This window comes from Macaca thibetana, chromosome 7, assembly GCF_024542745.1.
Source record: "Macaca thibetana thibetana isolate TM-01 chromosome 7, ASM2454274v1, whole genome shotgun sequence".
NCBI lineage: Eukaryota > Metazoa > Chordata > Mammalia > Primates > Cercopithecidae > Macaca > Macaca thibetana.
In genome coordinates this window covers 101,555,873-101,573,768 of record NC_065584.1, presented here as the reverse complement: position 1 = coordinate 101,573,768, position 17,896 = coordinate 101,555,873, and the positions used below count along the sequence as shown (strand labels likewise).

The following is a 17,896-nucleotide window of genomic DNA, read 5'->3' as shown; positions in this document are numbered from 1 at the left end:
ATTCCTTGTGTTCTAGACACATCAGATCTCTCCACATTTTCTCATACTGTATGTTCTCTCTTGCCTATGTCTTACACTTGCAATGCCTTCTAGCTGGAATCCCTTCATACCTCTCACAGCCTCTTTATTTGAGAGAACATAATCACCTGCTCTCTGATGAATGCTTCCTTGACATTTGTGGTTCTCTTCTCTGTTGTCTGATAGCATCTGGTGTGGCCTTGGGATCTAGGACCTAGCAGAGAGGTGAAGGGGCAGGACGGGAAGCCCTTCCAGAGGGGAACAGGCACAGAGACTCCTCAGCCGTGAGTCCAGGAGAAAGCAAAACTGGTTCCTGACTATTGAGACACTCACAGGTCCCCTAGAGTTTGGAGACAAATTGGTGATTGGCACATAGAAAACTAAGCTGATGAGGAAATGACAAAAGTGATAACTTGAGGGAAAATAATTTTCACAAAAAAGAATACAACATATGACTTCTTTGTGGCTAATATTTCCATAATTATAATTTTATTATGGAATGCTTAACACCGAAAATTAATTTAACCATAAGTGTTGCTGTAACAGTGTTGAAAAGAATGGGGGAGGAGAAAATGTATGTCTTAGGGGAGATGTAAGAGAGCTAGCAACTTCCAGAGTAGGAGGTTGAATAGGTGCTATTGAAAATTGAAATTGAAGAACCGGCATAAGCAGGATAATCATGGCATTAAGAAATAGAGACAAGTGTGGGGTGGTAGGGACGATTAAAGGAGTTAAGAGTAGTCATCTCTCAGGGGCAGGAGTCAGGAGACAGATGAGGCGTCCTGTTGGACTTTTTAAACAGAAGTTGAAAACACATGAAAAAAAAGTCAAAAAAGGTAAAAACAAAATACGTAAAGATATCTTGCTGACATTGCTTATTATAGTAAAAATTGCGAATAGCAGTATCCAACAATGGAGGCAGCAGCAATATAATGCAGGGGAAAGAAAGAGAGCTGTCAGGTTAGACACACACAGAGTTCAAAGGCAGGGTCTGCCCTGCAGTAGACTGTAGACTGTTGGACACTCAGTTTCTGTCTGTAAAGGGGGTCCTAATAATAAGAATCACTGTAAGGGACAAATTGAATTATGTAACATGCCCATAGAAGGGGCTAAATAAATGTTTGCTCCCTCCCTTAACTACAGCTAATAAACAGGATAGAATTTTATGCAGACATTCAGAACTTAGCATACTAATTATCTATAAAAATAGAGAATAAGTGAAAAAAGCAGAAGACAATTATATATCTCTGTCTGAGCACCATTGTTGTAACTATGTAAATACTGTGCTTTCAGATAGATACAGACAAAAAGGAAACAAAAATGAGAATATTTTTGTAAGGCTTGTGAGGATATGGGTGATTTTTATGCTTCTCGTTTCTTAAAGCTATTTTGAATTGATACGAAATTAAGGGGACTCTGAATATTCATTTCACCCTTCATAGTTTTGAAAGCCGTTATCTTGTTCGGTCCTAATAATAAGTATAAGCAGTGACACCAGCACTGTCCTTTGCATTTGTCCTTTATACATAAAGAGAGATGGACTTTGCTTTAGTAGGACTTTCTAGAACATGCTTATCTGCATGGTTTTTGTGGTGCTCTCTCACTTTGTGGACAAGATGAGGGTCTGGTGCCTAAGCTGGCTTTTCTCAAGGATGGAGTTGTTGACCATCTGAGAAAATGTTTTCCTGTGCCCACATGCCATAGGGGAGGGCTGCCATTTCAACAGGGCTAACCCACAGCCGTCAACAATAGCTTCTATCAGCTTTTTGTAACTGTGTTCCTCTGATGGAAAGCTCCAGGGCAGCTGCATCATTTCCTTCCTCTTTTGTGCTCAAGGCTCAACCTTCTCAAGAAGCCCTGGCTGCATTTCCCAGAAGTTCTTTCATCAGCCAATAGAACCTATGACCTTGTACCATCCTTCATGTTGCCCTTCCTGTCGGTAGGCTCTTGTTTATCCTTCCATCTTTTCTTTGTGAAATATCACTCAGAGATTTGTCCATAGGAGTAATGAAAGAGCTTCCTCCATTTATGTCTTGACTGCTTAGTATTCCATAAACAAATGTAGTTTGTTTAACCAGTCTCCTAGATAGTTTCCTTTATTTGTAAACTTTTGCTTTCACAATGTTGCATTGAATGCTTCTGTATTTTCATCACGATGTGTGTGATGCGCACCTGTCAGTGTAGGATAAACTCCTAGAAGTGGAACTGCTGGGTCAAAGGGGATGTGCATGGAAAATTTTGTTAGCTGTTGCCCTCAAGCCTCTCTACACCAGCACTGTGAGCACATTTCCCCAAAACCTTGCCAACATAAGGAGTTCTTCTACTTTTTGATATTTGCCAATCTGGTAGGTGAAAAGTGTTTTCTCACTGTGGTTTTAATTAGTCTTTCTTTGATTAAAGAGACTGTGTATCTTTTTATATTTTAGAACTTTTTATTTCCTTTTCTGTTCACTGCCTGTTGGTAGCTTCTGACCATTTTTCTGATAGTCATTGGTCTTTTTCCTAATCATTTGAGAGAGCTCTTTATGTACTAGGGAAATTGGCCCTTTGTGATATGAATTGCAAATATTTGTTCTCAGTTTGTCATTTGTCTTTTGACTTTGCCCATAGTGGTATTTGCCATGCATAATTTTTTAAATGTTTGCATAATTAAATTTTTCTATTGTTTCTTTTGTGGCTTCTGGGATTTCTGGTTTCCTTAGAAAGGTCTTCTTCACTGCAAGATTATTTTTGAAAACCTAGAATTTCTTCTAGCATATGAGTGATTTCATTTTTATTTTGAAATGTTTGATCCCTCCAGAATTTATCCTAGTGGGAAGTGTGGCTCCAACATAATTTTTTTCAAGATGGCTATGCTTTGTCCAACACTATTTATTAAACAATCCATCTTTACCGTATTATTCCAATGCCACCTTTTTCACCAACTACATTTCCTGGATGTATTTAGGTATATTTCCAGTCTTTTGTGTTCCGTTGATGATCATGAACACGTACCATCAGCAGATTGCAGCTTTGTGCTATGTTTTGCTGTGGGCAGTGGGGCGGTGCTCATACCCCAGGATTGCTTGTTTTCATACTTTTCTTGGCTATTATAGCTGGTTCATTTTTCTAAATGAACTTTGGAATGCTTAATTCCAAATATAAAAATCTTACTATTTTTATTGTGTATCTGTTAAGTTTATAGGTGATTTAGGGAAAATTGACATGTTTGTGATGCCAAGTTTTCCAATGCGAGTTCATTTATTCAAGTCTTTTGAGCCTGAAAGAGCATTATGAAGTTTTCTTATCTCCTTTTCTTGATTGTGAACTCCCTGGGAGCAAGAATGGAGTCAAGTTTTGAGTATGGCCAATTAGTAATGATCTATATAATTACCGACAAAAGAAACATAATTTTCATTAAATATTTTTAGAACCTATTTTTTTCCTAACATCATTGCTTGCCATTTTGTGAGTTGTTTTCTGCACATCAGAGAAAGGCAAGATGTAATTCAAATGCTGATGTCAAATGTCAGCATTTTAATCCTTAAAGTCATCTCTTGATTGGTGTGTTCTTTATATATTTTTAATAAAAAATTGTATTTACTTAGAAGCTTCAGAATGTCAACAAAATAGCTGCAACTTTTTTTTTTTTTTGCAATTACAGAGCGGTATTCACTTTACAGAACAACAATCATTTCATATAAGCTGCATCAGAGACAACTGAAGATGAAAAAACTGTCATCCCCATATATAACTAATTTGTGCTATGCACTAACGAGAACCTGCTTTTAATTTCCATGCCAGTTTACAACCCCCATACTGTACTAGGCAAGGTTAGTGGCTATTGAAAATACCACCAGGACAGGGATATCTAAAGACATATTTGGTAGTGTGTTAACTACACACAAAAAAAGACACTGTACAGTTTAAAAACAAATCTTACACAGCCTTACATTTCAATTTTTTTCTTTAAAAGGAATGAGTTAAATGCTTTATAGACAAGAAAAAAAAACTATGCTAGAACCAACTTATTCATCGTCATCTTCATCTTCCTCCTCCTCGTTCTCATCCTCTTCATCTTCCTCATCTTCCTTCTCTTCTTTTTCTTGCTTTTTTCAGCCTTGACAACTCCCTTTTTTGCTACAGCAGGCTTTCCTTTAGCTCAATATGCAGCAATATCCTTTTCTTATTTTTCCTTCAGCTTCACAGTCTTCTTTTCATAAGGCTGCTTGTCATATGAAAGACATATTATCATATTGTCATAAGGCAGCAGTGTTATTCCACATCTCTCCCAGTTTCTTTGCAACATCATTAGTGGACAGGCCAGGATGTTCTCCTTTGATATTTGGGCGATACTCAGAACAGAACAGAACAGAACAGGAAGAAGGCCAAAGGAGGCCTCTTGGGTGCATTGGGATCCTTGAACTTTTTTTTTTTTTCTTTTGAGATGGAGTTTCACTCTTGTTGCCCCGGCTGGAGTGCAATGGCGCAATCTCGGCTCACTGCAACCTCTGCCTCCCAGGTTCAAGCGATTCTCTTGCCTCGGCCTCCCAAGTAGCTGGTATTACAGGCACCCGCCACCATGCCTGGCTAATTTTTTTTTGTATTTTTAGTAGAGACGAGGTTTCACTGTCTTGGCCAGGCTGGTCTCGAACTCCTGATCTTAGGTGATCTACCTGCCTCGGCCTCCCAATGTGCTGAGATTACAGGCATGAGCCACCGCACCCGGCCTGAACATCTTTTTTTGTCTCCCATTTAGGAGAGATACAGGTTTTCATTTCTCTTTCATAATGGGCCTTGTCCGCCTTTGCCGTATCTTCAGATTTTCCTTTCTCTTTAGCAGACATGGTCTTCTACCTCTCTGAGCACTTTTTAGCAAACTGAGGAGTTGACTGAAGCATCTGGGTGTTTGTTCTTATGTTCCTCCCTACAAGTTTGCACAAAAAATGCATATGATGGCATTTTCTGTCTTGGCTTCCTAGGGTCTCCTTTGCCCATGTTTAGTTATTTTCCCTCAGCAAGGCACAGAGTTGCCCAGTGCCCATCTGGATCTCACTTGCCCCGGTGCTATCTCTGTGGAGCTCAGAGTACTGCAGTGGCTATGATATCGGGAGCCAGGTGCAGCCTCCTCACTCTCTCTGCTCTATACCATTGCTGTCCAGCCAGTGCAGCTCCTATTCGATAAGTGTGTTCTTAAAAGAGCATTCTGTGTAGATAATCCAGGGGCTTCACATTTAGATATTTGAGTTTTTCTTCACTAGGAATAGTGGCAAATATAATGTGATTTTCCAGCTCTAATCTTCCCTCCTCCATAACCCTGGCACAGATTTTGAGGTAGCCTTGGCCTGGGAAGTAGCCAAAAGGCAATACTGGGTTGGACAAAGAACAGTCCATTGGCATCTATGTGCATGTCCTCCATACAGGAGAGAGGTGACCAAGCAGATGGGGACAAGACACGGGTGTTCTGTGTTCTGAGCGTCAGCGTGCGTCCTGTTTGGTTAGCACAAAGTGAGTCTGGGAACTTCGCACTTAGCACCTTGGCAGCCCAGGTCTGGGAACTGTGGCCTTCTCCTGAAGTTAGGTCACTAATCTTCGACTGGCTGTTTGCAGGACCAGTTCTCTAATGGATGGCATTTGTCAAGTGGAACCCTGGAGCTTCTTAATAAACTGCCTCCCCACTTAATGCATGATGTCAAAACCAGGTTGAAATGCAACGTAAGGAGAGAGGACTGTGCTGTGTAGGGAGGGGTGTGACCAGTTCCACCTGCTGTTTGTGGAACAGGAAGATAGTGGGATCCGATGCATTTAACATATGGATACAGTTCTGAGGAGTTTTAACTGGTTTTCTTTGAACATTAGAAAAGCACATTTATTTTCCCTTAGAGTAAAAAAGTACTGTTTCTTTTTAAGTGGTTTTATTGTAACTCATGGGGCTGTTCTCCCAACATTCATGTTTTATAGTTTGCACGATATGCACAAATATCGTGCATATGGATGTGCCAGCCTGGCCCAGTGGCCTCCGTCCTGTATTTAGAAACCAGTTACAGGAACAGAAGAGGATTGCTCTTTTGTTTCCTCAGGCCACTTTTGGTCATTTCAGGCAGAAACAGTCTCTGCATTGGAATTTTCCTGTACAGATCCTGCAATTCAGGAACAGAGCATTTAGCAACAACAGTGAAAATGTAATGTGTGACAGCCGTGGAGAAGAATTTGCCTCCAGTGAGGGGAAAATGCTGTGTTCAAAGCGGATTTCTGATGAGCCTATTAATGGGTGTTTGGGAAGCTGAATATGTCGCTGCCATTTTGAGATAAAAGGCCCAAGGTGTTTGTTCCTGAAGCTAATGAGGAAGCCCTTTCCCAGCCTCAGCCTCGCCTCCCCAGCAGGACTGGTGAGATGTGCACGCAGGGTCTACTCCACATCTGGCCCTCCTGAAAAGAAGGACTTCCAGTGGGGGCCGTATCCTAGTGGAGAAGGGTGAAGCCCAGTGGGGAGGGCTCACAAAAGACCTGCTGTTGACCTGCTGGCTTCAGGTCCCCGGGGCTAGGGGTAGATAGGCCAGAAAAGAAACCAGAGGTGTCTGTGGTAGGAGCAGCAGGGGCCCTGGCTTCCAGGCCTGTGGAGTAGGGAGGCTCTGGCAGTTCAGGATCTGGGATAAGAACTGACAAAATGTTCTCCTAAACTCTGGCCCTTCCTGGCTTCCTTACCTTCCCTGTGTGCACACACATGCACATGTGCACACACAGGAAGGCCAGAGCTCAGTTTGCAGAGTTGTGAAGCTGCCACAAAGCTTCACTCCCAGTGTTTCCCCCACCACTGATGCTTGTCCTTGTGGGTTTATTCTCATGCATGAAAGTAGGGTAAAAATGTGTCCCCAAATCAGACACCTGTCACCTTTTTAGAGGCACTTCCATCCTGTCTTGCTCTCACTGTCATTGCTGTCCTGGATCTCATTATCTTTGGGGAGATATTCAGTATGATTTTATTAACATCTTGGCCTCATCTTAGAAATAATTAAATGTGAATATTCAAATTAATTAGCCCCCAGATGTATCTTCTGCAGAAAAAACTCCACTAACAAGGAGTCAGTTACAGTTGTGAAAAACATGCAAAATGAAAGAAATGGTTTTTTGTCAGACATGTGAAGACCACTGTAGAGAAGCTCCAACAAATTCAGTTATCAATTTGAAGAAACATTATTTAATATAGAACATTTTGACAGTTGATCAGACAGGAGAAAATTGGCACACAGCTGTTATTTTAGCTTCTGGTTGGGGGAGTTGATGAGTCTTGAGTGTGATAAAGTAAGGAACGCTTTGGACTGAATCAGAGACCTGTCCTCTAATCCTAGCTTTTTTTTTTTTTCTCATCTTTAAAATGGGGATGATACCATTGCTCAGAATTGTGAAGATTAAGCTAGAAGGCCAGGCAGGGTGGCTCACTTCTATAATTCCAGCACTGTGGGAGGCTGAGGTGGAAGGATTGTTTGAGCCCAGGAGTTCAAGACCAGCTCTGGCAGCATAACAAGACCCTGTCCCTACAAAAAAAAAAAAAAAAAAAAAAATTAACTGGGCATGGTGGCGTGTACCTGTGGTCCCAGCTACTCAGGAGGCTGAGATGGGAGGATTGCTTGAGCCTGGGAGGTCAAGGCTGCAGTGAGCCAGAGTTGTACCACTGCACTCCAGCCTGGGTGACAGAGTAAGACCTTGTCTCTAAAAATAAATAAGTAAATAAATAAACTAGAGACATGACACACCCAGTTCCTGATGTAGACATTTGGTGCTCGGAAATGTCCCTCCTCTCTGAGATCCTAGTACTCCCCAACATGCACTGAGTGAAATTGGTACTTCTCAGCCTGGTGATTGTCTCCCCATAGTATCATTCTATTCTATCCCTCTGACCCCATTGCCCACTGCTCCTGTCTGGGACAGTAGCTGCCTGTGTATTCATCATGCATCCTACCTTCAGATTACAAATGCCACCAGGGCGATCACTGTGTCCGGCTCAAATCTCTGTATGCCTCACAGCACTCGTATTTGTTGAATTTTATTAAATCAATATATAAGAGCCAAAAGAAAATACAGGTAGAGGCAGGCTCGGACCTGATAACATCTTTGGTTTGGCCCCAGGTGCCAGCAGCACACTCCTAGTTGGGCATCCTCAGTCCATGTTGTCACTCTCAAAACAAATCTGTTTGTCAGAGTAAAGGTCACCTTTTTTTTCCTCAGTGAACAATTATTTTTTTCTGAGATGAAAAATTTGCTTTTCTTCCCTTGAGTGTGCGTACTCAAGTAAGCAGAGTGGAGGGCCTATGGAGATGGGCATTCTCTCTGGAAACTGAGGAAACATCCCGAGCCTATGTCTCCTAACAGTCTTGGCACCTAACTAGAATCTGACCAGGGTCTCAGCACGCAACCAGCAGAGAACATCACCAGCCATTTGAATGTGCAGTGGTCTGGAGCAGCCATGCAGCAGGTCTCTGCAGATGTGATGGAGAGAGTTTTCTTCTTGGGAGGGCTTCCCAAAATGATGTAAATCCTCTGCCTTTTGCCTCAGTGGCTGAAGAGTCCCTTTGGACTTGGGTTTTGCAGAAAGAGAGGGGAGTCTGAGGGCAGAGTGTAAAGTTACACAGCCGGTGTGTAGAGCTGAGCAGCCTGTGTTAGGAACAGTCAGAGCCTCTGGACTTGTGAGGCTTCCACTCACGTGCTATGTTAGCGGTTCTTTTCCTCAAGCTCTACTGAAAGACTTGTGGTCCTGACATTTTATAGTCATGAGCCCTGGAGAAGATAGCCATTCATTTTGCCGGATGACCTTTTAAATAAACCTCTAGAGGGAGGGATGGCATTGGGAGTTATACCTGATGTAAATGATGAGTTGATGGGTGCTGACGAGTTTGATAGGTACAGCACGCCAACATGGCACAGGTATACATATGTAACAAACCTGCACGTTATCCACATGTACCCTAGAACTTAAAGTATTTAAAAAAAAAAACAAAAGCAAAAACAAACAAACAAATAAAAACCTCTAGAGAGAGTTCCAGGCAAATACCGGAGGTGGCTGTGGATGCCCAACAGAATCCAGCAAAAACAGCTCTCTGTGCTGGAAGTTCCTTCTTGTACCTGATGCCTTGGAATTTAGGCAGGGGATAAATTAAAGATGAATTTCTTCTTTTTTTTTTTATGTTACAATATAGTTAGCTATTACCTTGATATGCTTTCTAATATATAATGGAGTTACATATGTACATTTAACTTATGCAAATCCAACTCTACAGATTAAGAGAGAGACACCCCTCCACACACACACACACATACATCACCTTATTTGTGCTGAGCCTTCTGCCAGCCTCTCCATTCACAGGAGCACAGCCCCCCTGCCACCCTGTCCCTATGTGATCTGGGAGCCTCACGTCACCTCTGCTGGTACCAGGGCCTGTGTGTCTCTCCTGCGAGAGAGAGCACCTGACTGTATCTTCACATTTAAAGATGTGTTTTTGTTTTCTGTTTCCTTTGTTTCACAACATGGCCTTAACCTCAAGCCACCAGTGCCATCTGTGCTTATCCGCAGCCCCAGCCATCTTCCCGGCACTAGAGGAGAACTGCTTGGACTCCCCTTGCCCAGAGACAGTGTGTTACTAAGGGATGCTCAGGGCATAATTTGATTATAGTTAATAGTTTAGTTTCACTTTTTTATTGTTGTTGGACAGAGTCTTACTGTGTCAGCCATGCTGGAGTGCTGTGGCCCGATCATAACTTACTTTTGTCTCGACCTCCTGGGCTCAAGTGATTCTCTTACCTCAGCTTCCCAAGTAGCTGGGACCACAGGCATGTGCCACCACACCCAGCTAATTATTATTATTATTATTATTTTTTGTATAGATGAGGTCTTCCTGTGTCACCCACGCTGGTCTTAAACTCCTGGCCTCAAGCAATCCTCCCACTTGGCCTCTCAAATTGCTGGGATTACAGGCATGAGCCACCACACCCAGCCTGATAGTTTCGCCTTTTAACTTGAGAACCAAGCTGCTGGTGAGATGTGACCCCACTGTAAAAACAGAATGGCCAGGCACTATGGCTCACTCCTGTTAATCCCAGCACTTTGGAAGGCTGAGGTGGGCGGATCTCTTGAGGTCAGGAGTTCTGGCCAACATGGTGAAACCCCATCTCTACTAAAAATACAAAAATTAGCCAGATGTGGTGGCGTGCTCCTGTAACCCCAGCTACCCAGGAGGCTGAGGCACGAGAATCGCTTGAACCCAGGAGATGGAGGCTGCAGTGAGCAGAGATCACATCACTGCACTCCAGTCTGGGCAACTCTGTCTCAAAAAAAAAAAAAAAAAAAAAAAAAAAGGTTAAAGCAGGAAGAGGGAGTTACTCCTGAGTGATTCCCCTTTGTTGTGACTACTGTTGTTTAGTACTTGCCTGAGCCCCAGAACTTGGTCTCTTTGCCGTTTCTCCTGTTTAGTGCCAGCTTCTGGCTTGGAAGCCCACGTTCACCACCTCCTCAATAAACAGATTTCTATCAAGAATATCTACCAGGGTTCTCCATGTTGCTGAAAAGTCCCTAGTTCAAGATAACCTTTAAAATGGCCAGCACCAGAATACATACATGCTAATTTGATATATTTTTAAAGGTAGAGGTTCGCTGTTGACTACTCCAGATATGTTTGGTCTCATTACATTGGTTCTAGAGAACTAATATTTTTAAAGGATGACTAATAGACTCCTAGGAGTCTCTGGAATGAAAGCATCTATCTATCCTCCTCATGTCTGTTTTATCATCCAAATAAGCCCTGGACACAGTGGCCAAGGCCCCAGTTGAAGTCTCAACCCTGCTCTCAACTAGCAGTGTGAATGTGGTCAAACCGTGAACTCCCTGGCCTCAGGGTCCCTGTGGTAAAGTGGGGTTAACAATATCTGCCCATTTCGCAAAATTGTCATTGAAGGCAAATGAGATAATGTAAAAAAGGACTGGAAAACTATGAAGTGCTGTATAGATAAATAAAATAGCAGTTTTATTTATTATGTCGTGTTCAAAGAAAAAAGGTGAATAAATTCTCATTCCCTGAGATTAATACCTCAAACATCCTTGATTTCCTTTGTTAAAGAACTTGGGGGAACATCCTTAATGTTTTTTAAGTTGTGAAGGGAGAGGCCCCAGGTTTCGCTCTGGGTGACATAATTTCTTTGCTGTAGTAAGATTCCAGTGGCATTTGCCTTAGCATGTATCTCGTTCTTGCAGCTAAATTAGAGCATGGTAACTATTTCCTCCCATTCCTTTTTAATCTGTGAAATCATGAGCCTTATTCTTGCCTTGTTAAGGAGGAGAAGCCAGACTACTCAGAGGACCTCCACGGAGCTCCTCAGCAAGTGGCCTGCCCAGCCTTCCCCTCCACAGCCCCTGAGCCATCACCACATTTGGGATATTCTTCTCCACCCAATTCCTTACTTTTCAGCTCATATCATCGCATTTATTGGTTTCAAGTCTCTTGTCTGGGTTGGGCTGGGAAGGAGGAATATGCAGGAATGGAGTGCCAGTCGCATTCTAGCCACCTGCATTCCCATTGAATGCAGGAGGGGTTGAACCCAGTGACAATTTTGAATATAAATATTTTCGTCAGAGTTAGGCTAACATTAAAGAATTTTTCTTTGGGAAAATATTTTCTAAAAGTCTGCTGAGCCAATTCGATTCCATGATGAGTTTTTTTTTTAATACAATGCAGTTAAATTTTGTCTTCATCAGAGTTGTTTTCCATTTAAATTTACTACAAAGACTGGAGTCATTAGTCATTTTTTTGACCATGTCGTATATTATGACCATAGCTTCTGCTATAGCAAGTTGTCTTGTGACCATTAGTTCCACCAAGTCCAATTCTCTAAGTTAAATTTTACAGGTTTAAATGTTTTTATGAAAACTAGATTCTTCTGTCAATGTTTGAACAATCCCAATACTCAGTTATACCACATGCAGTTTTAACTATTGCCAGTTTTATTATCAGTTGCTTCTTTGAACGAGCCATTGGGAGATAAACAGGAGACTGATAATATATATTTATCAACTAATTATTTATTTTTTAAAAAATTGTGGCCAGGTGCAATGGCTCACGCCTGTAATCCCAGCACTTTGGGAGGCCGAGGCGGGTGGATCACCTGAGGTCGGAAGTTCGAGACCAGCCTGACCAACATGGAGAAACCCCATCTCTACTAAAAATACAAAATTAGCTGGGCGTAGTGGTGCATGCCTGTAATCCCAGCTACTTGGGAGGCTTAGGCAGGAGAATTGCTTGAACCTAGGAGGCGGAGGTTGCGGTGAGACGAGATCGTGCCAAGCTGAGATCCCACTGAGCCAAGATCGCACTGTTGCACTCCAGCCTGGGCAATAAGAGTGAAACTCCATCTCAAAACAAACAAAAAAAAAATTGTGATTAATTTTAGACATAGAGATGAAAATAGAGATAGAGTAGAAGGAAATGGCCTCAAGTCAAAAGGGGATGTTCAAGATCGTTAGTCATAAAGGAAATGCACATCAAAACCACCAAGAGATGCCACTTCATACCCACTAGGATAGCTGTAGTAATTTCTTTTTAATGGACAATAGCAACTGTTGGTGAGGATGTGGAGAAATTGGGACTCTTGTATGTTCCTAGTTGGGAATATAAAATGGTACAGCTGCTGTGGGAAAAAGTTTGGAGATTCACCAAAAAGTTAAACATAGAATTGCCATATGACCCAGAAATTCCACTCCTGGGACACAACCCAGAAAACTGAAAACAGATGTTCAAACAAAAGCCTGTACATAAATGTTCACAGCAGTGCTATTCACAATAGCCAAAAAGTGGAAACCATCCAATGTCTTTTTTCTTTTGTGGTCTCACTCTATCGCCCAGGCTTTAGTATAGTGGCATGATCTCAGCTCACTGCAACTTCCGCCTCCTGGGTTCAAGCAATTCTCCTGCCTCAGCCTCCCGAGTAGGTGGAATTACAGGCATGGGCCACCATGCCCGGCTAATTTTGTATTTTTAGTATTGGGATTTCACCATGTTGACCAGGCTCGTCTCAAACCCCTGACCTCAAGTGATCTGCCTGCCTTGGCTTCCCAAAGTGCTGGGGTTACAGGCGTGAGCCACCGCACCCGGCCTACATTCAATGTCTATAACTGATGAAAGGATAAACAAAATGTGGTATATTCATACAATGAAATATTATTCAGCCATAAAAAGGAATGAATTACTGATAACATGTTGCAGCAAGGGTGACTCTCAAAACATTATGCTAAGTGAAAAATCCCAAGACAAAAGGTCACATGTTGATGATTCTATTGATAAGAAATATATAGAATATGTCAACCTACAGAGAGAGAAAGCAGATTAGTGGTTGCCAGGGAATAGGGGACGGAGAAAATGGGAAGTGACTACTTCATGCCTTTTGCAGTGATGAAATATTCTGGAACTAGATAGAGGTGATGGGTGCCCAACATTATGAATGTATTAAATGCCACTGAATTGTAGACTTTAAAATGTTATATGTATTTTACCTCAAAAAAGTCGTGGGGGCAAAGTGATGAATTCAAAATGTGCTACTGTGCTTTAAGACCAGTAAAGATCATTGACAGGAGTCTTAGAAACTCTACTTTCCTAGATGTCTCCTTAAAAAAACAAGTCCAGTAGGCCGGGCGCAGTGGCTCACGTCTGTAATCCCAGCACTTTGGGAGGCCAAGGCAGGCAGATCACTTGAGGTCAGGAGTTCGAGACCAGCCTGGCCAACATGGTGAAACCCCATCTCTACTAAAAATATGAAATTAGCCAGGCATGGTGGCAGGTGCCTGTAATCCCAGCTACTCCAGAGGCTGAGGCAGGAGAATCACTTGAACCCGGGAGGTGAAGTTTGCAGTGAGCCGAGATCGTGCCACTGCACTCCAGCCTGGGCTACAGAGTAAGACTCCTTCGCAAAAACAAAACAAAACAAACCACTCCAGCCCTTTTGTGTGCTCAGATTTGCTTTTAGAAAATGGATGCATGGGGGGAAGAAAACAACAATTAAGGAGATTACCTGTTTCTCCTGTTTCTTATGTACATTGTGTTGCAGGTAAAGCAGATGCTGAAATAAATACATTTGAGAAGTATGTGAAGTGCTAAGAGGTGGGGACGGGGACAGAAAGATGAGCCTTCAGAAGAACTAGATGGGAACATGATGGTTTAATGTGGGCCATGGGGTATCAGGGCAGTAAAGAAGCCTCTTCAATCAAAGACAAGCCCAGCTCAAAACCTTTCAGGGGACGTCTGTCCCCTTCTGGCTGCCTAGCATTCATTCTTCCTTTCTAAGGGCATACAAATTTCCCCTTGGGAAAGTTCTTCTCTCCCACTGCATGCAGGTAATAAATCAAAGTGTGTTGCCCACCCACTCTGAAATTGAAGGCATCCCTTCTAGTTGCTGTACTTCTGGGACGTTGACTTTCGAGTGGAGTTGGGGGAACACTGGTACTGATGTTGTAAAAAGCACATCCCTGGAGCAGCTCCCTGGTTTCTTTCCTGGATCCTGCCCTCATTTCAAGCCTGGTTCTCCAGCCTCTTTTCCATTTAGTAGGCACCCCAGTGTCCTTCTGTGTACTCCTTTCTTAAGTTAGTCAGAGTTGGGTTTTGTTGCTTTAAGCAATGCATCCTATCTGATAGAAACCTCAAATGCCGAGGAGCAGCTGCTGATGGGCATTTGGTTCACTGGAAAGGACTTGCTGCAACTTGCTGAGGTATGAGGACTCAATCTCAGACAACATATCCTAAACATCTATTGTGTGCCAAGTCCTGTGCTAATTTGGTAGAGAAGTACAAGGGAGAATCAAAGGAAATAACAGTGAAGTCTGAGTTTAATCACTAGCTATAAAATAGTTTGATTTACAGCCAAGGGACTTAGGTACCATAAGGAAGAATTGGTCACCCACTGATTTAAGGCAAAGATGAGCATCAGTCAACTATTTTTTCAACTCTCTTTTTAAAACACCAGCTGTCCTTGCCTATGTGAGCTTCATCTGCTCAAAGACGTGTGTGTGTGTGTGTGTGTGTGTGTGTACGTACATATGTATATGGGGGGTGGGAGGGAGGCCCAGACCCTTGTGGTCTTTCCCACTGAGCAATTCTGTTAGTAAGCCAGATGTCGATTATAAATAGGCTCAGAAGATAAGGACAGGCTGACCTCTATATTTTGTTGTGGCCCAGCTTGTTTGTTAGTAACAAACATTTGTTAACCACTGGCCACAGCACAACATTGGCCACGATACCATATGGATTAGTAAAGAAGTAGAAGAGACTGTTCCTACTTTCGGGGAGTTAAGGGTAAAACATGCCCAGATGCTTCAACTCAAGAATAGCTTTAAAAAATACAGACAGAAAGACATGCAAATTAGTGTAGTAAAAATGGAATATTCTGTAAAACATGGAGAAAGCAATGAAGTTTTACTATAGGATTTAATGGAGAGATATACCATGTTTTTGGATGGGACCTATCAGTATTGTAAAGGTGTCAGTTATTTCCTAGCTAATATATATTTGGCGTGTTTCCAATCAAAAATCCAATTTTTTTTTTTTTTTTTGAGACGGCTCTGTCGCCCAGGCTGGAGTGCAGTGGCGTGATCTCAGCTCAGTGCAAGCTCCGCCTCCCGGGTTCACACCATTCTTCTGCCTCAGCCTCCCGAGTAGCTGGGACCACAGGTGCCTGCCACTGCACCTGGCTAATTTTTTGTATTTTTAGTAGAGACGGGGTTTCACCGTGGTCTCGATCTCCTGACCTCGTGATCAGCCTGCCTCGGCCTCCCAAAATGCTGGGATTACAGGCGTGAGCCACTGTGCCTGGTCTAAAAATCCAGAATTTTTATGGAACTAAACAAGTTAATCCTGTAATTTATCTGGAAAATAAAATGCTGAAATCTGCCAAGAAAATTTTGAAAAATAACAAAGGCAGCCTGCACTATCAACTATCGAAGTGTCTCATAAAGCTGTATTAATTAAAGCAGTGTCATACTGGCATATGAATAGACAAGTAGATCAATGAGCTAGAATAGAGAATATAGAACCAAACCTAAATATTTAATTGAGAACTTGGTGTATATTAAAGATGTCAACTGAAAGTAGGGACGGGATAGGCCATTTATTGTGCAAGGACGATGAGCTAGTCTGTCAGAAAAAAATGAATTATATCTTCCCTTCACTCATTTTATAAAAGTAAGTGGATTTAAGGTTAATACATTTTCTAAAACTATAGAATTAATAGAAGGAAACATTGGGAATTATGTTTATAATTGGGTATTGCAATAGCTCTTTTTGAAACAAAATGCAAAACACAAAGGTTTTAACAAAAAAAAAAATCTATTGTATATTTTAACTTTATCTCGTTGTATCACCATAAAAGATATTTTTAACTATAAAAGATATTTTTATAACTATAAAAGATATTTTTAACTATAAAAGATTAAAAACTAGGGCCGGGCGCAGTGGCTCATGCCTGTAATCCCAGCACTTTGGGAGGCTGAGAGACTGAGGTGGGCCGATCACCTGAGGTCTGGAGTTCAAGACCAGCCTGGCCAACATGGTGAAACCTCATCTCTATTAAGAATACAGAAATCAGCTAGGCATGATGGTGTGCGTGCCTGTAATCCGAGCTTCTAGGGAGGCTGAGGCAGGAGAATTGGTTGGACACAGGAGGCAGAGGTAGCAGTGAGCTGAGATCGCTCCACTGCACTCCAACCTGGGCGATGGAGTGAGATTCCATCTCAAAAAAAAAAAAAAAGTACATAAAGTTAAAATATACAATAGATTTTGAGAAAACATTTGTAACATAATAGATAATAGCTTAATGTAGGGATAATAAAAACAATACTTATAAATCAATAGAAAAATATAATAGAAAAATAGACAAAGGATGTCAACAGATAGTTCACAGAAGAGAAGTACAAATGACTAGTAAACACGAATCAGGGAAATGCAAATTCAAATAAGCAACTTTTTTTCAACCATAGATTGGATCAACCTTAAACACAAGTTGAAACAAGATACCCATTTTTTGCCCATCAAAGTGGCCAGGATGTAGAAGATTAATAATGCCAATTATTAATGAGGGTGAGGAAGACAGGTACTTTCATTCAATATTGGCGGGAATGTAAATGGACCCATCTTTTTTAGAAGGCAACTTTTGGCAGTATCTACAAAATGTAAAACGCACATACCTCTCAGTTCCATCACAGTGCCTTCTGTATGTCCTCTCATCAGGCTTACAAGGAGGAGAGCACAAAAGCAACGATGTCTCCTAAGGACCAGGCCTAAATTGGCACAGCAGTCTTTCTGCCACCTTCTGTAAGCCCAGACAAGCCACAGGCCAGTACAAATCACAGGGAGGGAATCTAGCTCCTGGCAGAAGAATGGAATAAGTGGAATTATTGGCCACTACATTTTCAGACAAACTACCACATAGATAGAAAAAGCGTATTCCCTCATGTACCATGCAGCATTTTTTCAGTATTTATATGTTTATATAAATTGCAAAATATTCTATTGTTTTAGTCCATATTTACTTCCTGACCTAAACCATGTGACTGGGCACCTATTGAGTTTTTTGTTTTTAAATTTTTTTCTTGTGGTCTGTGGATAAGTTGTATAAACAAACAACTACACACTGAACCCCACCATAGTAAATGCAGTCTAAAAATTCAATTTGGTAAACCCTGGTGTTGTATTATTTTGAAGTTAATTAAAAACAGTGTTTTATCAGTAGGTGGTATTGTCATAAAATCAAATCTTGTGAGACTTCCACTGTGTATAATTGATCTTACACTGAACTGAGAAAGTCCCAAGTGATTTTGAGGCAATTGATCCCTAACACACACACACACACACACACACACACACACACACAC

At 41.8% G+C, this 17,896-nt stretch overlaps 1 protein-coding gene across 7 annotated transcripts in view; it reads left to right on the top strand.

Annotated features, from left to right (window-relative positions):
* The window catches only part of ABHD2 (abhydrolase domain containing 2, acylglycerol lipase), a 112,984-nt gene that overhangs the window by 44,944 nt on the left and 50,144 nt on the right, over positions 1–17,896 (top strand). Inside the window, exon 1 of one of the 7 annotated variants that reach the window (XM_050797676.1) lies at positions 7,690–8,526. The exons of the other annotated variants lie outside the window; for them this stretch is intronic. Coding sequence (XP_050653633.1) covers positions 8,462–8,526 — 65 coding nt within the window. The 5' untranslated portion in view covers positions 7,690–8,461. Of the gene's footprint in view, positions 1–7,689; positions 8,527–17,896 lie in introns of those variants that run through there. 7 annotated transcript variants of the gene reach the window in all.